Here is a 24,905-nt window from a genome sequence, read left to right as displayed (position 1 = left end):
GAAACGGATAAATATTAACCAATAGGATTGGATTGAAGAGTTGAAGAAAAGAGAACCATATTGAAGACTATAGAGAACCGGAGAGGAAATATGATTGGCCACCTGATACGACACGATTCATTTATAACAAACATCATAGAAGGAAAAATTGAAGGGAAGAGAGGAAGGGGTAGACCTAGGATAACATTTATGAAACAAATAAAAGAGAAGGTGCAGGTCGTGTCGTATCGGGAGGTGAAGGTTTTGGCGGGAAGAAGAGAGGAATGGCGGTTACTCCACCGACAAGAGCGCAGCTCTTAAATAGAGAGAGAGAGAGGATTGACCAATCTCTGTCCACTGCAGCTGAGCGGAGTTTTTATGCGATCCTATTGGTTTTTTTTATCCGTTTCACCGCTCCGCAAGCTCGCTCCGCTTCAATGGACAGGCAGCCTAAGTCTCACTAAATGTCAAATATGTTAGTGCGACAGAGTCCTAAAGTGGGTACATTATATTGCTCATGACTGTACTTCGTCACAGCCTATAACCTCATAGGACACATAAGTAACTCACATGGACCATTGCTTCTATAAATGAGCAAACTCCCATGTACTGATTAAAAAAAAAACATAACATCACGTTTGCATCCGCGAAGGGATAGGCAGGGGTGTGTAGTATAATATATTATATAGGGTAAGTCAGGGAGTCATGAAAAACTTAATAAAAAGTCCCGAATTTTATCACGTTTTTCTATGACATCACATTCAAGTTCGTGTTTTGACGTTTAGTAAAAAGTAACTGATTTGAAACTAGTTTCTAACTAGAGCAATAGCTGTAGTGTTTGGTGTGGCTTTTTCAACCTTTCTGATAACTTTTTGACATTTGAATCGATATGACCTCGTCTTGACATAATTTTAGATGAAAACGTTTTTGTTGCCATTCTCTTTGTCTGTATGTCCTGTCTCCCTTCAAGATTCAACTAAACAGCTTCTGTGCAACTTTTCAACTCGAGATTAGAACCCAAAAAGGTAGTTCCCCTTTTAGATTACTTTCCAACTGGTGATAAGTTCAGACGCATTAGGGTAGTTTAGAAAACGCTCCTTTCTATTTTGATTTACTTAGATTTTCTTTGAGCTTCACGTTTGGACAATGCATGCAGTTATTAGTAGCCAATGTATATCGCAACATGCGAGGCTGGATATTCACAATGCAGTACTTGTCCCTTGAAGTACGGTAGTGAATGTTGGGTATGGCAGAAGAAGCATGAAAATAGGATTCATCATCATCAGCCGTACGACACCCACTGCTGGGCATAGGCCTCCCCCAAGGATCTCCACGACGATCGGTCCTGCGCTGCCCGCATCCAGCTGCTTCCCGCGACCTTCACCAGATCGTCGGTCCACCTTGTAGCGGGCCTACCCACTGAGCGTCGTCCGACACGTGGTCGCCATTCTAGAACCTTTCCGCCCCAGCGGCTATCGGTTCTCCTCGCTATGTGTCCTGCCCACTGCCACTTCAGCTTTGCAATTCTCCGAGCTATGACGGTGACTTTAGTTCTCCAGCGGATGCGGATTTCTGATTCGATCGAGCAGGGAAATACCGAGCATAGCTAAAGTAGGATTAATGCCGTAGAAATAAGGTCGTTGCGTAGCATCTGCGGTGTGAAGTTGAGTGATAGAGTGAGAAACAGTGTGATAAGAGAGAGGTGTGGTGTAAAAGAGGATATAGTGGCTAAAATTAAGAAGGGAATGTTAAGATGATAAAAACTTATTTTGCATCAAAACTCCATTTTTCCAACTGGCTGATTTTCTTTTTTATAACCTCAACGTTCAGACGGGTACACTCCACGTTGGAAGCAACGTGTTATAGCAATTTATCACGAATTTTAGCTGGATAGTATTTATTTTTTATTTATTTAGATAAGTATACCAACAGTACACATAGTGTAAAGTTATAAAATGCAAGTCTTAAATTAGTTTTTGTATATGTGCTCCAATTACAGGTACACACAGCATTCGTAATTACAACAACAAACTTGTATAAAAGTGTATATATATATATATTTATATATAATTAAATATGTATAAAACTTAAACAGAAATTAACATCTAAATTAAAACAGCCATAAATCTTCTTAGAAAACATAAGAGTTAAAACTATAACATATACATAGGTATACTTACAACAAAATTAAGTATTGTTGGAAACAAATGAATTAAAATTAAAAATACAAATGGGAAAATGTACATTATGTAAGGAGAACTGTCAAAATTTAAAGACACCCAACAGTGCTGCCACCCATATTTTGTGCTTCTAGTTTTTCTTTTGCATCAAAACTCCATTTTTCCAACTGGCTGATTTTCTTTTTTATAACCTTAACCTTCAGACGGGTACACTCCACGTTGGGAGCAACGCGTTATAACAATTTATCACGAATTTTAGCTGGACAGTATGGAGAACTGTCAAAATTTAAAGACACCCTACTTCTAGTTTTTATCCGCATTATTCCTCTCATATACTTATTACTTCCTGTCCTATCCTTACTTTGTCCTTTGTTTGGTAAGGACTTTTCAGGCTTGAATCACCTAATTGTCCGCAAAAGTAAGATGATTCCGTGCTTCGGAGGGCACGTTAAGCCGTTGGTCCCGGCTATTAGCCGTAAAAACACCTCCACCAGCCCGCAGTGGAGCAGCGTAGTGGAGTATGCTCCATACCCCCTCGGGTTGATTTAGGGGAGACCTGTGCCCAGCAGTGGGATGTATATAGGCAGTTTATGTTATGTTATACTTATTACTTGCTGAAATTTGCACGATAATGGACTAAAAGAGATGATTAGATGGAAAACAAATTTCGTAAACTGTCCCAATTACCGTTAGCCCGTTTTCGATATAGGTATTATAACAGTAGCTTTGAAATCTCTTAATTTTCATGAAAACCTGTGCGCTTGTTTTGTTTAGCGCCTGTTGAATTATTCATTGCAATGAACACGCGTGACTGAAATACGAAGTTTTGCTAAGGCGCGTTATTTAGGCGTTTTATGTTTTTTTTTTTTTTTTTTGCTAGGAGCGTTTAGTAAGTAGGCGTAGTATCGAGAATCTATTATGTAGTGTTTTTTTTTTGTATTGTATATTTGTGAGTATAATGTATAACGAAGAGGAGAAAAAGCGTAAACATGGAGCTAGTAAAAGAACAATGGCGAGCGCCCATACAAGTTTTTATTTAAGTCCAAATTACAGCGTCTATTCTTAAAAAATATCTAAAATGAGTCTATATGTGTTCTTAAAATAAACGCACGGGAAACCCTAGGACAGAAATTATTATTTATTACGATATATTGAAAAATTGGCCAAAATTATTTCACGAAGATTAGTAAATGTCGCATTTCTAGACGCTAACTTTTTTTAAAATATTTTCTCGCCAATGTCCTTTATACCTCTTAAAATAATTTATTTTCTCGAAAAAAATTATAATAAAGCTAAAAAAAATAATTTTTCTTCATTAATTTCAAATTTCGCGCGAAAACCGTTGGTCACGTGACATTTTGCCCGGTGACGTCACATTTCAATAAGCAAAGAAACTGTTAAAACATATCAGAATGTCGTTCGTTATGTAAAAATTGACGATTCAAAGTGTAACTATGTTACCTACTGAATAGAGATATTTTTGAATTTTAGAATAGAATAGAATAGAATAGAAATAGTTTATTATAAAAGGACGCCACACACAAAAAGAAAGACAACAATATCATATCAAATTTCCACTAAAACAATTACAAAAGAAGCAAGAAGGATGTTAGTCGAAATGATCATAAGGTGGTGGTGGACGTCCTGAGATAAAAGGGCCTCACTCAGCACAAGTCGCGGCGTGAACCACGACGCTGATATTATGTAGACCCTGTTGGGTGACGCACGAACATCGCGTTAAATTTTAAATTTTAATTTTAAATTTTTGAATTTAACAATTGTTAAACTGCATATTATTATTATCTTCTTGATATAATAAACAGTGTGTGAGTGTCATTAGTAGACCCACGATTTATTATTATTTGTGTAATTAACATTATAGAAGGAAAAATTGAATTGAAGAGAGGAAGGGGTAGACCTAGGATAACATTTATGAAACAAATAAAAGAGAAGGTGCAGGTCGTGTCGTATCAGGAGGTGAAGGTTTTGGCGGGAAGAAGAGAGGAATGGCGGTTACTCCACCGACAAGAGCGCAGCTCTTGAATAGAGAGAGAGAGTGTAATTGAGAAGGCTCGAACTAATGCAGCCCGAATGGCCACTGCGACCTAGTTAGATCTATTGTGACCTAAAAAAATTGGTTAATTAAGACGAAATCCCGTAATAGTTTTAGAATTAGCGTAACTTATTTTTTCCTTAAATACATACCGAATTGTGTGTTTAAAATCGCCTCACTCGAGGTAAAAACTAAAAAAATCAAATCAAATCAAATATACTTTATTGCACAGAACTACATTTCAACAATCAGACATAACACATGAATACAGTACAAAAAGTGCGTGTTCGCCTCACACAGATCGCCGCTTCACTGCAGGTCGGTGTATCTTCGAAGGGCCATAATAATCGATACATGTACAACCCTTAAATGAACTTGAAAACTCATTGGTACCTTACTTGCGGCTCCACGTTGAATATTCCACCCACGTACAATGAAAATAAGGCTCCAAATTTTTAAATCTAGATTCTCCCAGTAAAGTTGTGGTTAGCTTGTAAATGGTTTAAAATATTGCGGTCGTTTTGGGCCAGCCCTGTCTAAATTAATCATGGTCTGTGGGTCAATGAAGGTCTCTAGCCATAGAGGCAGCCAATCAGCTCGCGACACCAAACACTTCAGGTCCCCGATACCGACCCCGCCGGCGTGGTCGACGATTTCCCTCATTCAGCGCTTATCGCTATCGACCCACTAGGGTCGATTAATTCTTTCAAATATTTTTCCTCTCAGACGACGCCCTGAGCCGAGGTTCGCGCCCAACTGGGCACCCTCAGGCCCGTTGTCTTAAACGTTGTACCGGGTGAGAGCCTTCAGCGCTCCCTATTTGTCCGGCCAAGTAGTTAATGCCATCTGCGGCAAATCTACAATAAGTCACGTCAAAAAAAAAATAGGTCAATGAAGGACTTTCCAGGTTACGTTCCCCAAAAACAATATAGATGGAGCTTGCTAGATTTTCCTTCGTTTAACCTTCTAATTTCAGAGAAAACAGACATAATTATGCATCTTTTATCTTCGTTTTTGGGTATAAATGTTGACCCTTTTTATTACACCCCGGCACAATTACATCTTCCACCAATTATTATTCTGATCAAAATAAAAAGTAGCAATATAATTAGCAACATAATATACTTAGTCTCACAAATTCTCGATAATGTCTCCATCGGGAATCGAACCTGGATCTCCAGATTATGAGCACAACGCTCTAACCGCTAAACCACAAGCGGTTAAAACACTTTTGAGGTTCGGAACCCTAAAAAAAGATGCTTAGGGCTAGGGTGACCAAAAAATCATTAGTCGTATGGACATACATATCCCGAAGCTTGTTCTGAAGCAACCAGTTGCGTAGTTCAGGCTCAGAATTATTCATGTGGCAGCCGAGACAGGCTTCCATGAATACTGTACTAGGATAGACCTACTCCAGATGTTCATTGTGATTTTGTTGGCGAAACCGTTGGGATTAGCTAAGTGCATGCTGTCTCCGACACATAAAATAATACATAAAATGGATCCCCTATTTTCTTGACAACTTCCAAAGAGTATCTTCAAGCTTACTGTACCTTTGGACAATATTCTTTAACCTCAACCCCTCCCAAAGGTCCCAAGTCCCTTATTCCCTCCGTTGAATACGCCCTCGCTGAATTATTTATCGAATATTCCTTTTGAGGATCACCAATGAAATCAATCATGGATGAATGAAGGCTTTTTCTGCGACCTTCTGGCTTCATGATGTATTATGGTGGGTATTGAAATAGTAAAAAAATGTGTCTTTAAATTACTTACCTACTTTACGATGCATAAAGGAATTCTTGAGCGCTCTGAAAAATAGATTAAAAAGTCGAAAACTACGCATTTTTTTAAGTTTTTTTTATTGTAGTTTACATAGTGGCCCTGATTCCTGCAGACACCTCCTAATTTTATTTTAAGTGAACAGTTAATTTTAAAATGAATAGATAACCCGGGCGAATAAAATATGCAACCTGTTTGACGTGTACTGTCAACTTAATTCTGTCGAAAAAAGAAATTTTGGAAGTGCTTTTTAAATTTATGTCTAAAATGTGACGTGTGTTTCATAAATTTTATGCATGTGGTTTACCCGTCCCTATCTTTTTTAATGGATAAGAAAATTACAGGTATAACTTAAAATAAAATTAGGGGTACTGAACTAGAATCACCATCAATTTCTAGAAAAATGGGAGGAGAAACTTAGTTTATTTTTATAATTACAAAAGATTGTTGATAAAATTTTGACAGACGTTTTATTTGTTATAATGCTACAATTTATATGTTTACAAGATTATTCACAACTTCGCCGGAAATTATCAAATCACATTTACTGGCGGGCACTAGTGTTTTCAAATACAGGGTGTTAGTGACATCGTAACGAAAACTTTGAGGGATGATTGAGACCATGATTCTGAGATGATATCAAGTGGAATTTTCCGTCGCAAAAGTATGGAACAGAAAATAACTTAAAAAAAACAAAAATTTTCATGAATTTTCCGACTGAAAATTCCACTTGATATCAACTCAGAATCATGGTCTGAATCATCCCCCTCAGTATTCGTTACGATGTCACTAACACCCTGTATATTTTTTGTAAAACTAAAAATTGTAGCATATAAGTAGGCATATAATAAGGAATACGTATAGCACGGCAACTCTCCGCTCCCCACCAGCGGCTGAGCTAGGTTTATGTCACCCCACTCGGCCTTACTTTAGTCTTCAAGGGCGTCAAACGTCACACGTCACACACAGATGCGCGTGTACGATAGCGTCAATGGCCCCGATTCCTGCAGACATCTCTTAATTTTACTTTAAGTTATACCTGTCATTTTCTTATCCGCCGAAAAGGAAAGGGACGGATGATTGACAGCTCTTAATTTTAGGAAGAATGAGTAAATAAATGAATAACCCGGGCGAATTTTTAGACGGTTGTTTTAGATTTGTGCTTAAAATTGACGTGTGTTCCATAAATTTTATGCTTGTCGATTACCCGTCCCTTTCCTTTTCGGCGGATAAGAAAATGACAGATATAACCTAAAATAAAATTAGATGGTATTTACAGGAATTAGCACCAATGTGTAGTGTCTGTGTAAAATGACGTGTTTTGGATGAAGTGTCCGTGGTGCGGTAGAAGTGTTTAATACAAGCATACTTACTTATTTATAATATATTACAGGTATTTATAACACTAAACATACAACACTATTTTAAAATGTGGGTAATATCGAAAATATCGTCGCGTTATATTAAACCCAATCTGAAAACCACATAATCGCCTTTTGAAAAATCGTATTCAGAAGTGATTTTTGTTAACAAAACCGTAAAAAGGCGCGTTAGTTTCAAAATAATCCAATTCCAGTTTGATTTGTAGTTTAAAATTTTAACCTGATTGAAATGAATTGTAAAACCTGAGGTTTTGTTAATAAAGGCGCATGCTTAGTTTTCATTATAAGTTGATGATTATGTAAATATGTGATAGAGATATCATAATAATGTATAAGACTGTACTTGTATGAAAATAAATTAATGTATCACGAAAATATACTATTGACGTACGGTGCGAAGTGAAATATAAATATTTGTATTCCTTTCAGTACAATGCATCATTCTCTCTACAACATTTATGATATTTAAAAGACATTTTATGTGCCTAACAGTGTAAAAGATAAGAAAAAGTGACCAAGAAAAAAATGTGTAGTGCAGTAGATAATAAATAGTTCTAGTGCCTAGATTTTCCAACTATCTTTTTTTTTAACTATTTTTTTTTCTTTTCGGCGATATTTCTAAACAATGTCTTCTCTTTCCATGCTCTCTCCTTCAAAAATGGTAGGTAGAAGAGGTTGTATCAGGAAAAAATAGAAGATTTTTCACGAAAAAAGATTGTACAATAGCAAAATGCTTGACAGTTTTTCAATTTGCAATTTTTTCATTAAAATAAAAAGTTTTTTTTTTTTTCACGAAAACCGCTTGGGATTTGAGTGAGCCTTAGCTTAAAGGAGCTTTTCGAGAAATTATTTTGTATTGTACATATTTATGAAATTTTTAGCGGCACTTTTTGCAACAAAAATGGATTTTGAAAAATGAAATTTTAGCTTTCAATTACGTTTTAAGTAGACACTTCTGCATTTTATTTTATTTTTCAAATAAACTTCATTATAATACTGGAGTTTTCACGAGTTTTTAAATAAAACAACACTAATAAATTGGGTTATTTTCATTTCAAAATTAAACTTAAACACATTAAAACACAATATCCAATTTAATTCTAGATCTATAGAACATAGTTGCTCACGCTAGGTTATAGTATACCTATAGAATAGCATAGAATAGAAGGATTTAGCACTAACGCAACGGCTGATTTTTAAATAGTAATTTTATTAACAAAATAACCAAATATTTAATAAAGTGCGCCACAAAAATATTTCTTTACTAGTTTTTAAAACTTTATTAATGCATTCTTTTCATTACATTTTGTGAAATGAAAATCTTTTTTTTCTTCGTTTAAAAAATGTATTTAAAAAACGTAATTATGTGTCGCACTTTATTTTTTTTTTAATTTTAAAATACCAAAACCACGATTTAAATACAACTTAGATATAGAAATAGTTTAAAAAAATGCTGACATAATTTGCTTTTTTTAGATTTATCTCGCTTGTAATCTATTTAGCGTTTCTTTCATCTATAAAGAACATGAATTCCACAGAAAATACCACTGCTTGTACCGGATGTAACTTTTTAAACCACAACGTGGGCAAAGACCATCCTCCTATTCTTCCACGGCTCTCTATCTCATCGTGCCATCTCCCTCTTAATCTCTGCTGCAACTGCGTCGTCTGTACCTTTCACTTACACACACAGACAGACTGATCGAAATGAATGGAAGAGGAATACATGTTGTGCCGACCCCACCTAGAGTGGGATAAGGGCTGGAGGATGATGGTGTTCCTTTGACTTGAAGTTTTTTTTTTATTTTTTTATTACAAAAAATGGTCGTAAGAGAGGAAAAAGAAGAAGGAATATAACTCACCAAGACGCCGAACAATTTGTATTGAAATAGCGTCGTTGGCAAGGCTTTGCCAAGTTGCCTGAGCGTCGCCAAGTGAGCTACCTTTTTTGACGTGACTTATAGTAGATTTGTCGCATGTGACATTAACTACTTCGTCAGACTAGTGGGGAGCGCTGAGCGCTCTTACCCGGGAAATAAAATAAAGTTAATAGGCTAAGGGTGCCGATTGCTGGTGAGTGAGTTACCGGCTGCCATATATTTCGATGCGAATTGTTTGGCGACGTCGCCATGGCGTCTTGGCGAGTTATATCCCTATCAAAACTAGTTACATGCAGTGCATTCTGTCTAGTTTATGTTCTGTTATTAGTACATTTTATTGAAACGGAAAGTCAAAATACTGTCGGCATTTCTTTCGCCACGACTTTAGTTGCACATTTTCAAGGATTTAAGCAATGCTCTGACTTATATTGACATGTTTTACTAATCTTTTTTTTCTTTCAGCAAGTTGTTTCGAAGTATTTGCGATAAACTAGAGATATTACAGACGGGAGTTGCCAAACGCACGCGTCACCTCTGCTGAAGTAGGTACACTGGTACAGTCATGAGCAATATCATATTATGTACCCACTTTAGAACCCTGTCTCACTATCATTTTTGACATTTAATAAGACTTACGGTTTAATTTGTCAAAAAAGTTAATGTGACATGGTTTCAAAGTGTATACATATTAGTACTCGTGACCGCACATGAAGGATCGGTTCATGTTTCGTTATTTGTGTAACGATTTTGTTTTGATACCTATGCGTTTATAGAGACGTTGATTTTTCTGATAAGTGTGCTGTACGTGTATATCTCACCTCCCGCAAAAATTGGCAGAAAAATGTAGTATACTCCCGTCTGTAATATCTCTGAAGGGATGATGGACATTTTCTCATTTTGTCTTTGGTATCGAAAAGGACTGCATTTAAAACGTTGAGGTGCAAGTCAATGCAGCTTCTTTGCGGTTGCCATAACTGCAATTTAACTGCAATAGAATTCTGAAACAGTTGAATTGCAGGTTTGATGCTTTTAGTTTCAGATATCATCCATCTAAAATCCAACGCGACCAAAATTAACTTCGAAACATCTTAACAATTGGATCCGTCCAACACCTTATCCACGCTTTTCAGTTTACCCAAATTATTCCAACTTATAACCAAATGGTAACAAATAGATCAAATTACCCGTTAGATAACTTCCCACAAAGTTATTACATTTGATGTATATTCCCAGAAATTACTAAGATTCGAAAGCTACATAGTAATGAAATTCTGGTGAAGTTCAGATTAGTAAACTCAACGAAAACAAAGCCGATCGTCAGCCCAATTGAGGTAATCAAAGGAACCTAAATTCATCGCAAGATGAACTAAGTACCCAGTTACCCACACCTCACCTAGCATTCTGTTAGACCAACGTGATCGGTGGTAAGCCGTATTGCCATCTATAATGGTCGAGCCAACTGTGTTAGTGAAAACTACACTTAAAATAAATGAATAAGTTATTGGTACAAGTCCAGAACCGGAGTCCAAATCGGCACTATACTTCATAATATACTAGCAATGGTCCAAAAACTTTTCAGTCATCATTAAGATCGCAAAGATTCATAACTTCATGGTCATGGTTTTGCATTCGGGTTGGAAGGTCAGACAGGCAGTCGCTTCTACTAAAAATCGGACCTGTCAAATCTTCAAGTTAGGTAAGCGGACCCTGTGGAAACGGCATAATACTGGGAACATGATGAACTTCGTAGAAGAGAAATGAACTCGAAGCATTCATCTAAAATCTCTCTCATTTAGGATAAGTAATTTGACTATCCTGAATTCGTTCTGAGAATCAAGCTAATTCCTGACTCTTTCCATATTTTTCACTTCAAGAGATTAAAATTCTCCGAAACCTGATTATTTTATCCCAAAACCTCTCTAGTTGCTAAAGTATTTTTTCAAAAAACCAATGTTTTTCCAATCATCTAGATTGTACCTTATCTGAGAAATCCAATCACATTTATTCTTTCTTATCAGACTATATCCGATTTTCCATGAGGTCCGGAAAATCTGGATTTTACCAGAAATGCCTTCCTAAATATTAAAATGTCTCTGCTCTAGAGGCCAATCAGCCTCAAGACTCCGATACTGACCCCGCCGGCTTAGTCGACTCATTCAGTGCTTATCGCTATTGGCCCACTAGGGTCGATTGTTTCTTTAATATGATCCTCTGAGACGACGCCCTGAGCCGAGGTTAGCGCCCAACTGGGTATCCTCAGGCTTGTAGTCTTAAATTTTGTACCGGGTAAGAGCCTTCAACCCTCCGTATTTGTCCGGCCAAGTAGTAAAAAAATCTGCTAAAAAAATAAAAACCCGATTTCAAACATCTTCCCAAAATTTTGCTTCCTTTTCGTAATAACCAACTGGAACCCGAAGCCTTCCCTCGCAAACACAATTCTGACGCCAGAACCTCCTATTGCATTCCTCCATCTTATCAAAGGCCCAGAAATCATGATCTTTCTGCATATTCCTTAGAAGCCGATGAACGGAATAAACATGGAAGCAGGATCTTGATATTCTCTGCAGTTGGTTATTGATGCCAAAACACACTAACAGTAGCAAAATAAAACACTAAAATCCAAAAAACACGTTAATATTATGGATTTTAAGTCGCTATTTTTCTGTGCTTACCCACTTACGCCGTTTCGTAAATAAGTTGAAATACCTGTAACAAAAGACGCATGCCAATTTATACCTTTATACCGCAGCAATAAAGGCCAGGTATGACGGTATGATTTTGAAGCCCCGCGGTACGATTTTCCTTTCGTCATTTCTGAGCCACAATAATGCTTTCATGTTTAATTCCGTTCACAGTTAGAACCTAATTCCAGAAAAACCAATAGACATCCCATTGCGACACATTAAAGTGTTTCCGCTCTGGGCTAACAGATGGCGTTCCTCCAGAACCGGTCCATCTCGCTGGTGGACATGTACATCGACAACTCTGAACCCTCGGAGAACGTCGGACAGATCCACTTCAGCCTGGAGTACGACTTCCAGAACACCACCCTGATACTGAAGATCATTCAGGTAAGTGAACTGAGAATGTACTTTTGTGTAACCACTGTAAATGTATTTACTCTTCTAATAGTTTTCCTTCTTGTAATAGTTGTCAGATTATGCTTCTATGCTGTCCTGGGAGCAAATAAAAAACATAGAACACGTTCAGCTGCTTGTCTTCCCGGCCATGTCGTAAAAACCGACAGAGGGATTGTGTCCTCTAACATGATGGACTAATGTTATGGGCGATAGGCTGATCCCTTATCACCATAAGGTTTATCATATCCAGCTTACGACATCGTATCGACAGTGGCTGCAAGTTGTCTTTGTTTACTTGTGGCTCTGCCCACCCCATTAGGGTCTACGAGCGTGAGTTTATGTATGTGTGTATGTATGTTGTCAGATTAAGGGTGTAGGGACCCTAGTCTACTTCCTATCGGTTACTTAAATGACATACGGTCACGAGCATTAATATGTATACACTTTGGTATCATGTCACATTAACTTTTTTGACAAATTGAACTGTAAGTCTCACTAAATGTCAAATATGTTAGTACGACAGAGTCCTAAAGTGGGTACATTATATTGCTCATGACTATATAGGACTTTGTTGGCGGCTGGTGAAGGTAATAAAAACGAAATATGAAATTTGGCAAAATATAATAACAATTCAGAAACAAGAAGCGAGCGCAGCAGAAAATGACAATGAAACGTATATAAGTCAATACAAAAATGTCATTCAATGCCAGGTCGAAGACCATCAGTAATATAAAGCATTTTTTTTTTATTTTGTGAGAAATCTTTAAGTACCTCAATTTTTTTTTTCTTAGGGCTCCAAACATTTTCTTTATACGGGGCCCCGCCAAGGCACGCTTCGCTTCTGCAAACAACATTAAGTAAATAATAAATAAACCATTATACAACATAACGATATTATATTCTCACGAATAGAGACGTTAACGAGTTTAGTAAACTGTGAAGCCGTCATGATTTATGAAATAACACAACGCATGTTTTCCATGACGAACTTTGTTAAAGTTTTGGGGGAATAAATACGAGGCTCTTCTTCTAATTCAATGAGGAACTTCACCCATTAAAAATTAACAACGCCATCTATCGTGTTTTTGGGGAACTTCAATCCTTCTAATCCTTTTATCCCCTACTAGCTTTTGCCCGCGACTTCGTCCGCGTGGCGTGTTATAAAAGAGAGATCTTTGTGTGTGGGGGAGTACATGTCAAATTTCAAGCATCTAACTTATGCAGTTTATTTTTTTTCATAAAAATGTTTTTTCCCGTTAACTCCCGTTCCCGAGGGAATTTTGCAATATCCTGTTGCAACTAAGCTTTAAGTTTACTATGGTACCTGCATGGCAAATTTCAAGCGTCTAACTTAAGCAGTTTAGTTTTAGTTCCGTATTGTGGTTTAACGGTATCAGTGGTTTACCTAATTATGTAATACATGATATAAATCAATGTAATACATGATTGGCAACACTGACGCGTAAATGTCAAGACGCGTATCTTAGTTTTAATTTCTTATTTTTATTAATATCATAGTTTTTAGCCGATTAATTTACTTGTATTTGTATTAATTTTAGTATATAAAGTGTGTAAAATATAAATTTGTGTATTTGAAGTGGAAAAAATTGTGTAAATTCAAATCAGCTGATTGTCGTACGGAGACCAACGGACACCGACGTTACGAATTCGAAAATACGGACTAAAATCTGGGGAGTATTGCTTTTGTTCTATATTATTACATTAGCTAGCGATAAATATTATTGCTATAACATAATAGTACACAGATCACACCAGAGATTAAAGTCCAACCTCACACCCGGCACCGTTGTAGTCTCGCTTTGTTTTTGACGTTAAGTAAAAACAAAGTTGACGACAAAAGCAACGGAAACACACAATATTTTCTGCTTATTTGCACACTTGCAATAACATTATATTGTTAGCAATATATTGTTTATTGTAGCAGTGTAAAACATTACTTTTTACTCCACAAATTAGACACAAATAACATAATACAGACATACACATAGCATTCCGTTATGTAGGTACTTATTGTTGTTTACTAAGTAAAATAATTATTATAGGTATTTTCTATTTTTCTTGGAATAGTTACTGCTGCCTTTCCTTTATTATTTCAGATTCTGTCTAGTATGGCTCCCTGCAGCAAAAAGGAATTAGAACAAAAACTGAAGCAAGCCCTTCTTGAACTACAGGCATCTCAAGAGGAATGCAAGAAGCTTCTAGAAGAACATGAAGAGAGTGAGGCAGAAGTAATAAATATAAATAATAGAATACTGTTTTTAAAGAACGAGCTCACTGAGTTAGATGGTCGGTATAAGGACTTACAGGAGCAACGGGACCACTTACAATCCGTGATCAACTCACAGGAGGAATGTCAAAACAACCATGAGGCTGCTCTAAATCGTATCAGAGAACTAGAGCAACAGGTTGCTGTAGCCTATAATACAATAAAAGCTCATGAGGACCAACATTCTACCAATGAGTCACAACAAACTTTGGCATTATACAATGAGTTAGTCCATGAAGAAAATTGCCAAAATAATGAGTCCATGACCATAGATCTCACTTCAATGAGGGATAAATATAGTGATGATGATGAAGGTTATGAAGAAAAATATAAATTACGACAAGAAAATTGTGAGCTCCAACGCCAATTAGCCCGAATACAGCAACTATATGACAATGCACAGAAGGAAATTGCCGAACACATCAAGGCAACAGAGTCCCTGGTAATTAACACGGAACGGCTTGAGTCTCTGGTGCACGACCGAAACCTGGAGCTGGAAACACTACGCGCCAAAACAAGCAGCGAGTCTAGAGAGGTTTTGCAGCGCGGGGGGCTGGTCGTAGATTCTGGAGCCTCACCGTCCACCAGCGCCGCGTGTACCACGCGCCGCGAGACCGCGCCGCGAGGTACCACGCCCCGTAGGGCTGTGAGACGCAGCGCCGCGCCGCCCAGTGCCGCGTCGCCTAGTGCTGCGCCGGCCAGGGCCAAATCACGCAGGGTTACAACACGCAGAGCCGCGCCGCCCATCGCCGCGTCGCCTATTGCTGCGCCGGCCAGGGCTGCATCGCGTAGGGCTGCGACACGCAGAGCCGCGCCGCCCAGTGCCGCGTCGCCTAGTGCTGCGCCGGCCAGGGCCGCATCGCGTAGGGTTGCGACACGCAGAGCCGCGCCGCCCAGTGTCGCGTCGCCTAGTGCTGCGTCGGCAAGGGCCACGCCGCGTAGGGCTGCGTCACGCAGAGCAGCGAAATGCAGTGCCGTGCTCTCCGCCGGTGCGCCGCTGGCCGCAGTGATGTGCGACACCGCACCGCCCAACAACGAGCCGCCGTGTGCCGCGCTGCCAAGTGTCACGCCGGCCGGTGATGTGCCGCCGGGAGCCGAGCCGCGGAGGGTCGGAGCTCGCGGAGCCTCGAGGCGCGGGGCGTCAGCGACAGCGCCACCGCCCGCGGCGCCCGCGCCCGCTGCGCCGACAGGTGGGGCGCTGCGAGGGCCCGAAAAGGTCACGACCGCATTGCCAAACATCGTCGCGCCCCAGAAAGACTGTGTCCCACGTCTAGCGAAAAAGACTGTTGTGTTCTCGGACGATATAGGCATAGGTTTAGGACTACTTCTAAAAAACTCTTTTGATCATGACATTATTAATGTGTGCATGCCTGGCGCGTCATATTCGCAAATCATCACAAAATTGTTCCAGTGTAAATATGATGCAAACACTACCGTTATTCTTTTAGTAGGCAATAGTACAGGGCTCACAAAAGAGCAATTGACTAGGTATCATAGGTCACTAATGACTGTTGAGTGTGGAAACTTAATTATTTGTTCTTTTCCATACTCAAATACATTAGCTAGTGAGGAAAATAATTATATATTTTCTCTCAACCAACACCTTTATAACAGAACCTGTCATCATAGTAATATTATTTATTTAGATTTGAATAAGTTTATTCGAAATTGTATAATAACGACAGATAGAATATATCTATCTAAGTACTTTAAAAAAATTATATGTTCAGTACTAGTTTTTTATATTACAGACACTTCTGCCAGACCAGGCAGTAAACTTATTGACTGTACTGTCTTTTACAGTACAAAACTTTTTATTGACGGTAGTCAGCCATGTACCACGAATGGTACTTCATCTTTAAACTAGACAATAAGACAAAAGAGAAGCTTGGAATATTAAAACTAGTTCACCAAAATATTCAAGGCTTCTCTGGCAAAGAATTAGACGTAGAATTATTTTTAGAGACATTTTTTATTGACATTTTATGTATTACAGAGCATTGGTTAAAGGATTATGAATTGTTATTCGGTTTTAAAAATTATCATTTCGCTAGCGCTTTCTGTCGAAAGATCAAATTACGTGGTGGCTCCCTTATTTTTATCAGAAATAGTTTAAAATATAAAGAACGCAAAGATATTACTGGACTTTCGATAGAGGGCACTATGGAGATTTCATGTATAGAAACAGAGAAACATATTGTTGTAGCCGTATACAGACCCCCATACAGTGCTAACTTCACAGTTTTTGAATCAGTGATGGAAAATGTACTGAAGGTCATATCTAAAAGTAATAAAGCCATTATAGTGTGTGGAGATTTTAACGTTGATTTATATGAAGTAGATTCAATTACAACTAGATTTCTAAGTTTGTTTACATCTTTTAACCTTGTTAATATATTTATGGAGCCAACTAGAATTACAGAAACAACTGCCTCATGTTTAGATAACGTTTTTTGCAATTGTGACTTTCAAGACAACAGTATCCTTAACTGTTTTAAGTCAGATCACAGTGGGCAGCTGGTCAGTTTTCCAGTACTTAAAAATGTTCAGAAAATTATATTTCGTACACGACCCATCACTGATACTCGGATAGAGAAATATCGAAATAGTCTTATAAGTAACTTACCTTGTCCAAACTTTGATACAGACAATCCTGACGATTTTTACAGGGATTTCTTTACTATTATCCATAAAGAATTTGAAAATAATTTTCCTCAAAAGGTAGTTACCAACAGTCAATCATTCAAGTTCAGTGACTGGGCTACCGTAGGCATTCGCAAAAGTAGAAATACTCTTTATTCTTTATATGAGGAAAAAACGTATACACACACTGATAGTTTTAAAAGCTACGTCAAAAATTATTCTAAAATATTTCGAAGAGTGTGTTATACAGCCAAACAGATGCATATTAGTAGTAAAATAAAGACCGCGGATAATAAAATAAAGGCAGTTTGGCAAGTAATAAATAGCGAAACAAAGGCTTCGAAACCGCGTGAATTAGAATATAATATAGAATCGAGCACTGGGTTAGTTAAACAAGATAAAGATGTAGCTGAAGTTTTTGATAAATTCTTTACGAACATCCCTGTAAAAACTACAGAATCTCTCAGGTCCTCTCCTGTTCAAGCTGATATATTGTTGAAAAGTAATGTTACTGCTTGCACTGAATTATTTGATTTCAAACGCGTTGATCCGAGTAGTATTGTTAAAGTATTCAAACAGCTGAAACTTAAAACCTCGAAAGATTTATGGGGATTGTCTGTCAAATTGATGAGCTCTGTTATTGATATCTTAGCACCATATCTAGCTTACATTTTTAATATGAGTGTTGAAAATAGCACTTTTCCAAATTTAATGAAAATCAGTAAAGTTATACCTCTTTTTAAATCGGGCACAAAATCAGACCCCACGAATTATAGACCGGTTTCTATTCTACCAGTACTTAGTAAAATTTTCGAGAAAATTATTCTCGACCAACTGCTATGTCATTTTAATTTAAATAACTTACTTCACAGCCAGCAGTTTGGTTTTACTAAGGGTCGGTCTACAACAGACGCGAGTGTCACATTTGTTCGACACATTTTCGATGCTTGGGAGAAGTCGCAGAATGCCGTAGGAGTATTCTGTGACTTGTCTAAGGCATTCGACTGCGTGGATCACGAGACCTTGCTTTTGAAATTGAGGCACTATGGATTAAATAATGGAGCTCTCAGTTTGTTAAATTCATATCTAGGTGATAGGATACAAAAGGTACAAATCAATAGTACGACTTCTTCGGGCTCTCATGTTCAAATGGGAGTTCCTCAAGGATCCATTTTGGGGCCGTTCCTTTTTTTAGTGTACATAAATGATTTACCTTATGTAGTACAGAACCAAGCTGACATTGTACTGTTCGCGGATGATACTTCTCTTATATTTAAAATCGATAGAAAGTTAGAGGAACTTGACGAAGCAAACAGCGCTGTGTCGCAGGTTCTAAGCTGGTTTACAGTAAATAACCTAGTTCTAAATGCTAAGAAAACGAAGTGTATTAAATTTGTTCTACCAAACGTAAAGAAAGTAAATAATAACATTAAAATTAACGACGAGAAACTAGATTTTGTTGAACACACCGTTTTCTTAGGAATTACTGTAGATTCAAAACTTCAATGGGGCCCACATATTGTATCACTAGCGGGCAAGCTAAGTTCAGCAGCATATGCCGTCAGAAGAATCCGACAACTCACAGATGTACCCACTGCTAAACTTGTCTACTTCAGCTACTTCCACAGCATAATGTCTTACGGTATTTTATTGTGGGGTCGAGCCGCTGATGTAGAAACTATTTTCATTATTCAAAAAAGGGCAGTTCGCGCTATTTATAATCTGCGTTGTCGGGACTCTTTAAGGGAGCTGTTTAAAGAAATAAATATACTGACGGTCGCAAGTCAATATATTTATGAAAACATTATGTATGTGCGTAAAAATGTATCTCTCCTTCCGAGAAACTGTGAAAGGCATACTTACAATACAAGGAATAAAAATAAAATTGTTGTTCAAAATTCTAGATTAAGTAAATTAAATTCATCTTTTTTGGGGTTATGTATACGTTTTTACAATAAAATACCAGATAATATTTTAAATTTGTCAGAGAACAAATTTAAAGCTCACGTGAAGCTTACTTTATGTAAAAAAGCCTATTATAAGATTAATGATTACCTAAATGATAAAAATGTCTGGTATTGAATGTGTTCCTCTAGTTATTAAATAACTTGTAATGTACCCTCATTGATTTAAAAGATGTGTTGCTGTTGCAGTTTCTTGTCATTTCTTCTCCTCAGCCATAACACCTTGCGAAATGACGTAAATTCAAAAATGTTACATTGACCTTCAACAAGTTTATCCATGATAATTACGTTGAATAAATGATTCTGATTCTGAAAATGATTCTGATTCTGATTCTAAATAAATTAAAAAAAAAAAAAAAAAAAAAAGATGTTTCATACAAAAGGATTTTCCCGCTAATTCCCGTTCCCGTGGGAATTTCGGAAATTCCTTTCTTAGTGCACCTCTACGGTACCTACGCTACGTCCCTTCCAAATTTCAAGTGCCTACGTTTAGCCGTTTAGGCTGTGCGTTGATATGTCAGTCAGTCAGTTTCTCCTTTTATATATTTAGATAGAAGATTGGGATGTACAGTCATGAGCAATATAATGTACCCACTTTAGCACTCTGTCGCACTAACATATTTGACATTTAGTGAGACTTACAGTTCAATTTGTCAAAAAAGTTAATGTGACATGGTACCAAAGTGTATACATATTAATGCTCGTGACCGTTGGTGTAGGGCTCGAAATTTCCACTCCTCGCGATCTTTTACAGTCTCTGTAGCTTGCTTCCATGACATGCTGAAAGTTCAACCGAGCGTCGCCAGGTCTCTTTGGGTCGCCCCTTTTTGCAGTTTCCACGCGCACACCAGGTCAGAGCTCGTAGGGACGGGCGTTCCAAAGCTCTTCTAAGGACATGACTTGCACAATTGCACTTGATATCGACTCAGAATCATGGTCTGAATCATTCCCATCAGTATTCGTTACGATGTCACTCTCTCTCTATTTAAGAGCTGCGCTCTTGTCGGTGGAGTAATTGCCATTCCTCTCTTCTTCCCGCCAAAACCTTCACCTCCCGATACGACACGACCTGCACCTTCTCTTTTATTTGTTTCATAAATGTTATCCTAGGTCTACCCCTTCCCCTCTTCCCTTCAATTTTTCCTTCTATAATGTTTGCTATAAATGAATCGTGTCGTATCAGGTGGCCAATCATATTTCCTCTCCGGTTCTCTATAGTCTCCAATATGGTTCTCTTTTCTTCAACTCTTTCCAGCACAGCACGATGTCACTAAAACCCTGTATATGCCTCTGCCATTACCTTAGGTACATTTTTGAATAATTGGTGCTAATTCCTGCAGTCGCCATCTAATTTTATTTTAAGTTATACCTGTCATTTTCTTATCTATTGAAAATGAAAGGGACGGGTAATCGACAGGCATTAAATTTATGGAATACACGTCAATTTTAAGCAGAAATCTAAAACAACCGTCTAAAAATTTTACATCGGCCCATAACCCGACAGAGTTAAGTTGACAGCACGTCAAACGGATTACATACCAGCGAGATGCCTATTTTATTCGCCCGGGTTATTCATTCGTTTTAAAATTAACTTGTTGACAATCATCCGTCCCTTTCCTTTTCAACGGATAATAAAATGACGGTTATAACTTATAACTTAAAATAAAATTAGGCGGTGTCTGCAGGAATCAGGGCCATTAATACCCAGGCAATGAGAAAATCACGATAAATCTATACAGCGCCATCTTGTTTTTGGGGTTGTCTGGAAAGTCCCTCATCGTCGACGTATCAATTTATTTCATTCGTTTATTTTATTTATTTCAGTTGAGATGTTAAATATTGCGTTATTTTGTTGAGTGGTCCACGGGGACTGATCCCTGTTGATAAATTCGCTGTTTTATGAAGACAAATTGATACGTTGGTACTTTACAAATGGGGTATTTGACTGGGTACATACATACATACATAAACAGCCTATATACGTCCCACTGCTGGACACAGGCCTCCTCAATCAACCGGAGGGGGTATGGAGCATACTCCACCACGCTGCTCCAATGCGGGTTGGTGGAGGTGTTTTTACGGCTAATAGCCGGGACCAACGGCTTAACGTGCCCTCCGAAGCACGGAATCATCTTACTTTTACGGACAATCAGGTGATTCAAGCCTGAAAAGTCCTTACCAAACAAAGGACAGTCTCACAAAGTGATTTCGACAATGTCCCCATCGGGAATCGAACCCGGACCTCCAGATCGTGAGCCTAACGCTCTAACCACTAGACCACGGAGGCTGTTTTGACTGGGTAAAAACATAGAATAAGGAATAATACTACGTATAGAACGGCACGCCCACTGCTGGGCATAGGGGAGGCCTATGCTATGGAGGACAGGAGTCCTAGTATGGCTTTGTAATAGACTACTCTGGGCGCCATCCCACTTGCGTCAGACAGAGTACTGCGGGGCGGAAGGCAAGAGGGAAACCACTGCCCTATTTTTCCCTAAAAAAGTAGCATGGAAAATGCTGCACCGACAAGAGCGTGGCTCTTAAATTGATGATGATGATGATAGAACGGCAACTCTCCGGTCCTAAAATCACCTCTACCTATGTACGCACATCACTAGCCTAAATTTTATTATGATACTTGCACCGTACAAGGGCCGGCTCCTAATAAGGACCATGAGCGAAAACTCACACTTCCCATTTGCAATACTACATCAAATTTCCCTCGCAATATCCTAAACCACCTATAGTCAAAATGCAGTCGTGGTATTTTGGTTGAGCATCGCCGCCAATTTGACAGTAGCTTTAAGTTTGTGTCAAGCAGCTGGTTGAAAGACCGTTCACCTTCCTTTGTTTATTTTGGTGAAAATTCCTACGTTTTGGTAATGGTTTTATTAATAAAAGAAACTTTTATGTTCTGAAAGAGTTCTCCCAAGAAATTACTTTGTTTTAGTACCATTATCATTTGCGTCTTCACGGCATTTTGAATTTCTGTTTTCGCTTCACGGCATTGGTTTTAAATCTGTATTTATTTCGTAAACAGGGCTTTTTGGCGGGAATGTAAACGACATGGTTGCTTTATTCACTGAATAATCTAAATAATTAATGCGAAGTGGTGTTAAGTTAGTCGGAAAACATTCGCGGCTGTGTTGCTATACTTATCGGAATATTCAAAAAACTAAGTGTACCTACTTACCTATCTGTTTTCGGTTCGTGGCTAGAAGCCGCTTCATAATTCAAAAGTTTATGCGGGCTTTTGAGTTAATTCGTTTGGGGTTCGGAGTAGTAGTCTGCTCCGAGGGTGGGGTCTTAAGTTTCATCATTCATCGTCATCAATCAATCAATCAATAATACTTTATTGCACAAGAACATATATAAAGGACATAAACATACGAATAAAACATAAGCACCCACACCGCGTCATCGCCATCACCTTTCATCATTTCATTAATCATCATCAAGAAAAAAAACATACGACATGGCTGTATGGGTATAGTTTCCTTTACCTTGCCCTTCGGGGAAAACCAAATTAACAATTAATTTTGACATGAAACTACACTATTTGGATTTATAATTTTTGTGATAATTTCAAAATCAGAATTACGCGAAATTTTGAATGTTAAGTTGCCTACACTGGAATAATGACTTGTCAATAGAATGAATGTATAGTCAACTAAAGTATTTTTATACAATTCTTTCAAGAATAATAATATAATACATAGGTACTTCATAAAAAACAAACTACTTATAATTAAAAACCAATGATATTTTTTCAATGCGAATCGGTAACTACATTATATAAAGAGGAATACTTTTGTAATGTTTATAATTTTATTAAGTTGGTAGGATTGATACCGCCTTTTTCTCATCAAAAGTTTGACAAGTCGCGTAATATTTTTTTCTCTGCGTGGGTGGTAGTTCGGTTTGGTCGCATAGAAGTGTAATATTATGAAGGATAATTTAAAAAGTGTAAAACTTGAAACACCGAGAAAAGCGTGGCTTATAAATTAGTGATGTGTGTGAAAACTTGAAACGCAATTTCATATACCTAGACGTCTATTTCCCAACGGGGTAAGCATAGATAATTTATGTTTTTGATATTCGACATAAAGAAAAATAATACTTAGATACGTACTAGTTTTTGCCCGCGGGCAAATTTCCTTCGGGGTAACACGGTTCACCTTTCGTAATGTACCAATCTTAGCTTTCTAACTTGAAAATTGCGGTATGCTCCTTCCACCCCTCATTTTAGGGAAATGGGAGGTGAGAAAGAGACAAAATAAAACCTTTGTCACTCTGCATCCCTTCAACTATCTCCACTTAAACAATCACGTCATTTCATCGCTCAGTTTTGCCGCGAAAGACGGACAAACAAACAGACAGACACATACATTTTCCCATTTATAAAATATTATAAGATTTATTGAATCCCTAAAGGAATTAATACGATATAAAAGAAATTCTGAAAGTAGCGCCGGTTAGTGAGAAATTGAGGAGCAACAGGTTAGCATGGTATGGGCATGTGATGAGGAGGGCTGAAAGGCATTAACTACTTGGCCGGAAACATATATACATAAACTCACGTCTATTTGAAATAAAGAAAGAAAGAAACATTTATTACTCCCAGAAACCACAGACACAGACAGACAGGTACATTACATTTAACACAGGACAGAAACCACACGGAAATCGATACACAGAAAAAAACAAAGCGAAAAGAAAACCAAGATCAAAAATCATTATTATTTCCCACCGGAGTAAGCATAGACTATGGAATTCTATTTGCTTCGATCCTGACACACTTCTCTTGCTTCCTCCAAATGCTCCACATTTATCAATCGTTTCATACACGCACGCCCGTTCAGAGTAGATGGTGCTGAAACAATTTTTACATACCTAACGAACGTCTCATCCGCATAAAACTACTGCAGCTTCTCACAACCTGTATAGCTAGGGAAAAGAAGCTGCAAGAAAAACCTCGGCACAGGGCCATAGACGTTCTTTAAAAAAAAAACAAATTCAAAGATAATCTTTATTCAGTAGGTAACATAGTTACACTTTGAATCGTAAATTTTTACATAACGAACGTCTCATCCGCCTAAAACTACTGCAGCTTCTCACAACCTGTATAGCTAGGGAAAAGAAGCTGCAAGAAAAACCTCGGCACAGGGCCATAGATCTTTAAAAAAAAAACATTTAATATATTATTATACAATTGAGTAATTTAGCTGCCTAATATCAGTTCTCAGACAGTTCATAGCATTCATATCTTCAAACAAAACATTTTATTAACCCATTTCTCCTTTCCCAGGGTAAGGACCTCCCAGCGAAGGATTTGAGCGGGACCTCAGACCCGTACGTGAGGGTCACCCTCCTCCCGGACAAGAAACATCGGCTGGAGACGAAGATCAAGCGGCGGACCCTGAACCCACGGTGGAATGAGACCTTCTACTTCGAAGGGTTTCCCATTCAGAAGCTGCAGAGCCGGGTGAGTGGATTCTTTCAAGAACATAACCTAAGCTCGCCTCTTAATATATCCCAATTGGGGAAGTCACAAGTTAGGTCACTCTCTCTCTCTTTATTTAAGAGCTGTGCTCTTGTCGGTGGAGTAATCGCCATTACTCCATAGATAGGGCGTGTAGAACGGTGGTTGCCCCAATCGCCTTCCGTTCCGCAGT

The 24,905-nt window shown here is 38.1% G+C and overlaps 1 protein-coding gene across 3 annotated transcripts in view; it reads left to right on the top strand.

Annotated features, from left to right (window-relative positions):
- The window catches only part of LOC126379223 (synaptotagmin-7), a 113,231-nt gene that overhangs the window by 67,727 nt on the left and 20,599 nt on the right, over positions 1 to 24,905 (top strand). For 2 of the 3 annotated variants that reach the window (XM_050027914.1, XM_050027913.1), the window contains 2 exons: positions 12,187 to 12,327; positions 24,539 to 24,715. In XM_050027914.1, the coding sequence (XP_049883871.1) occupies positions 12,187 to 12,327; positions 24,539 to 24,715 (318 nt within the window). Of the gene's footprint in view, positions 1 to 7,849; positions 8,038 to 12,186; positions 12,328 to 24,538; positions 24,716 to 24,905 lie in introns of those variants that run through there. The other variant, XM_050027915.1, reaches the window with a different exon arrangement.

Source organism: Pectinophora gossypiella, chromosome 28 (assembly GCF_024362695.1).
Source record: "Pectinophora gossypiella chromosome 28, ilPecGoss1.1, whole genome shotgun sequence".
Lineage (NCBI taxonomy): Eukaryota > Metazoa > Arthropoda > Insecta > Lepidoptera > Gelechiidae > Pectinophora > Pectinophora gossypiella.
Note: the sequence above shows the minus strand (reverse complement) of the source record. Positions and strands in the feature narration are given on the sequence as shown.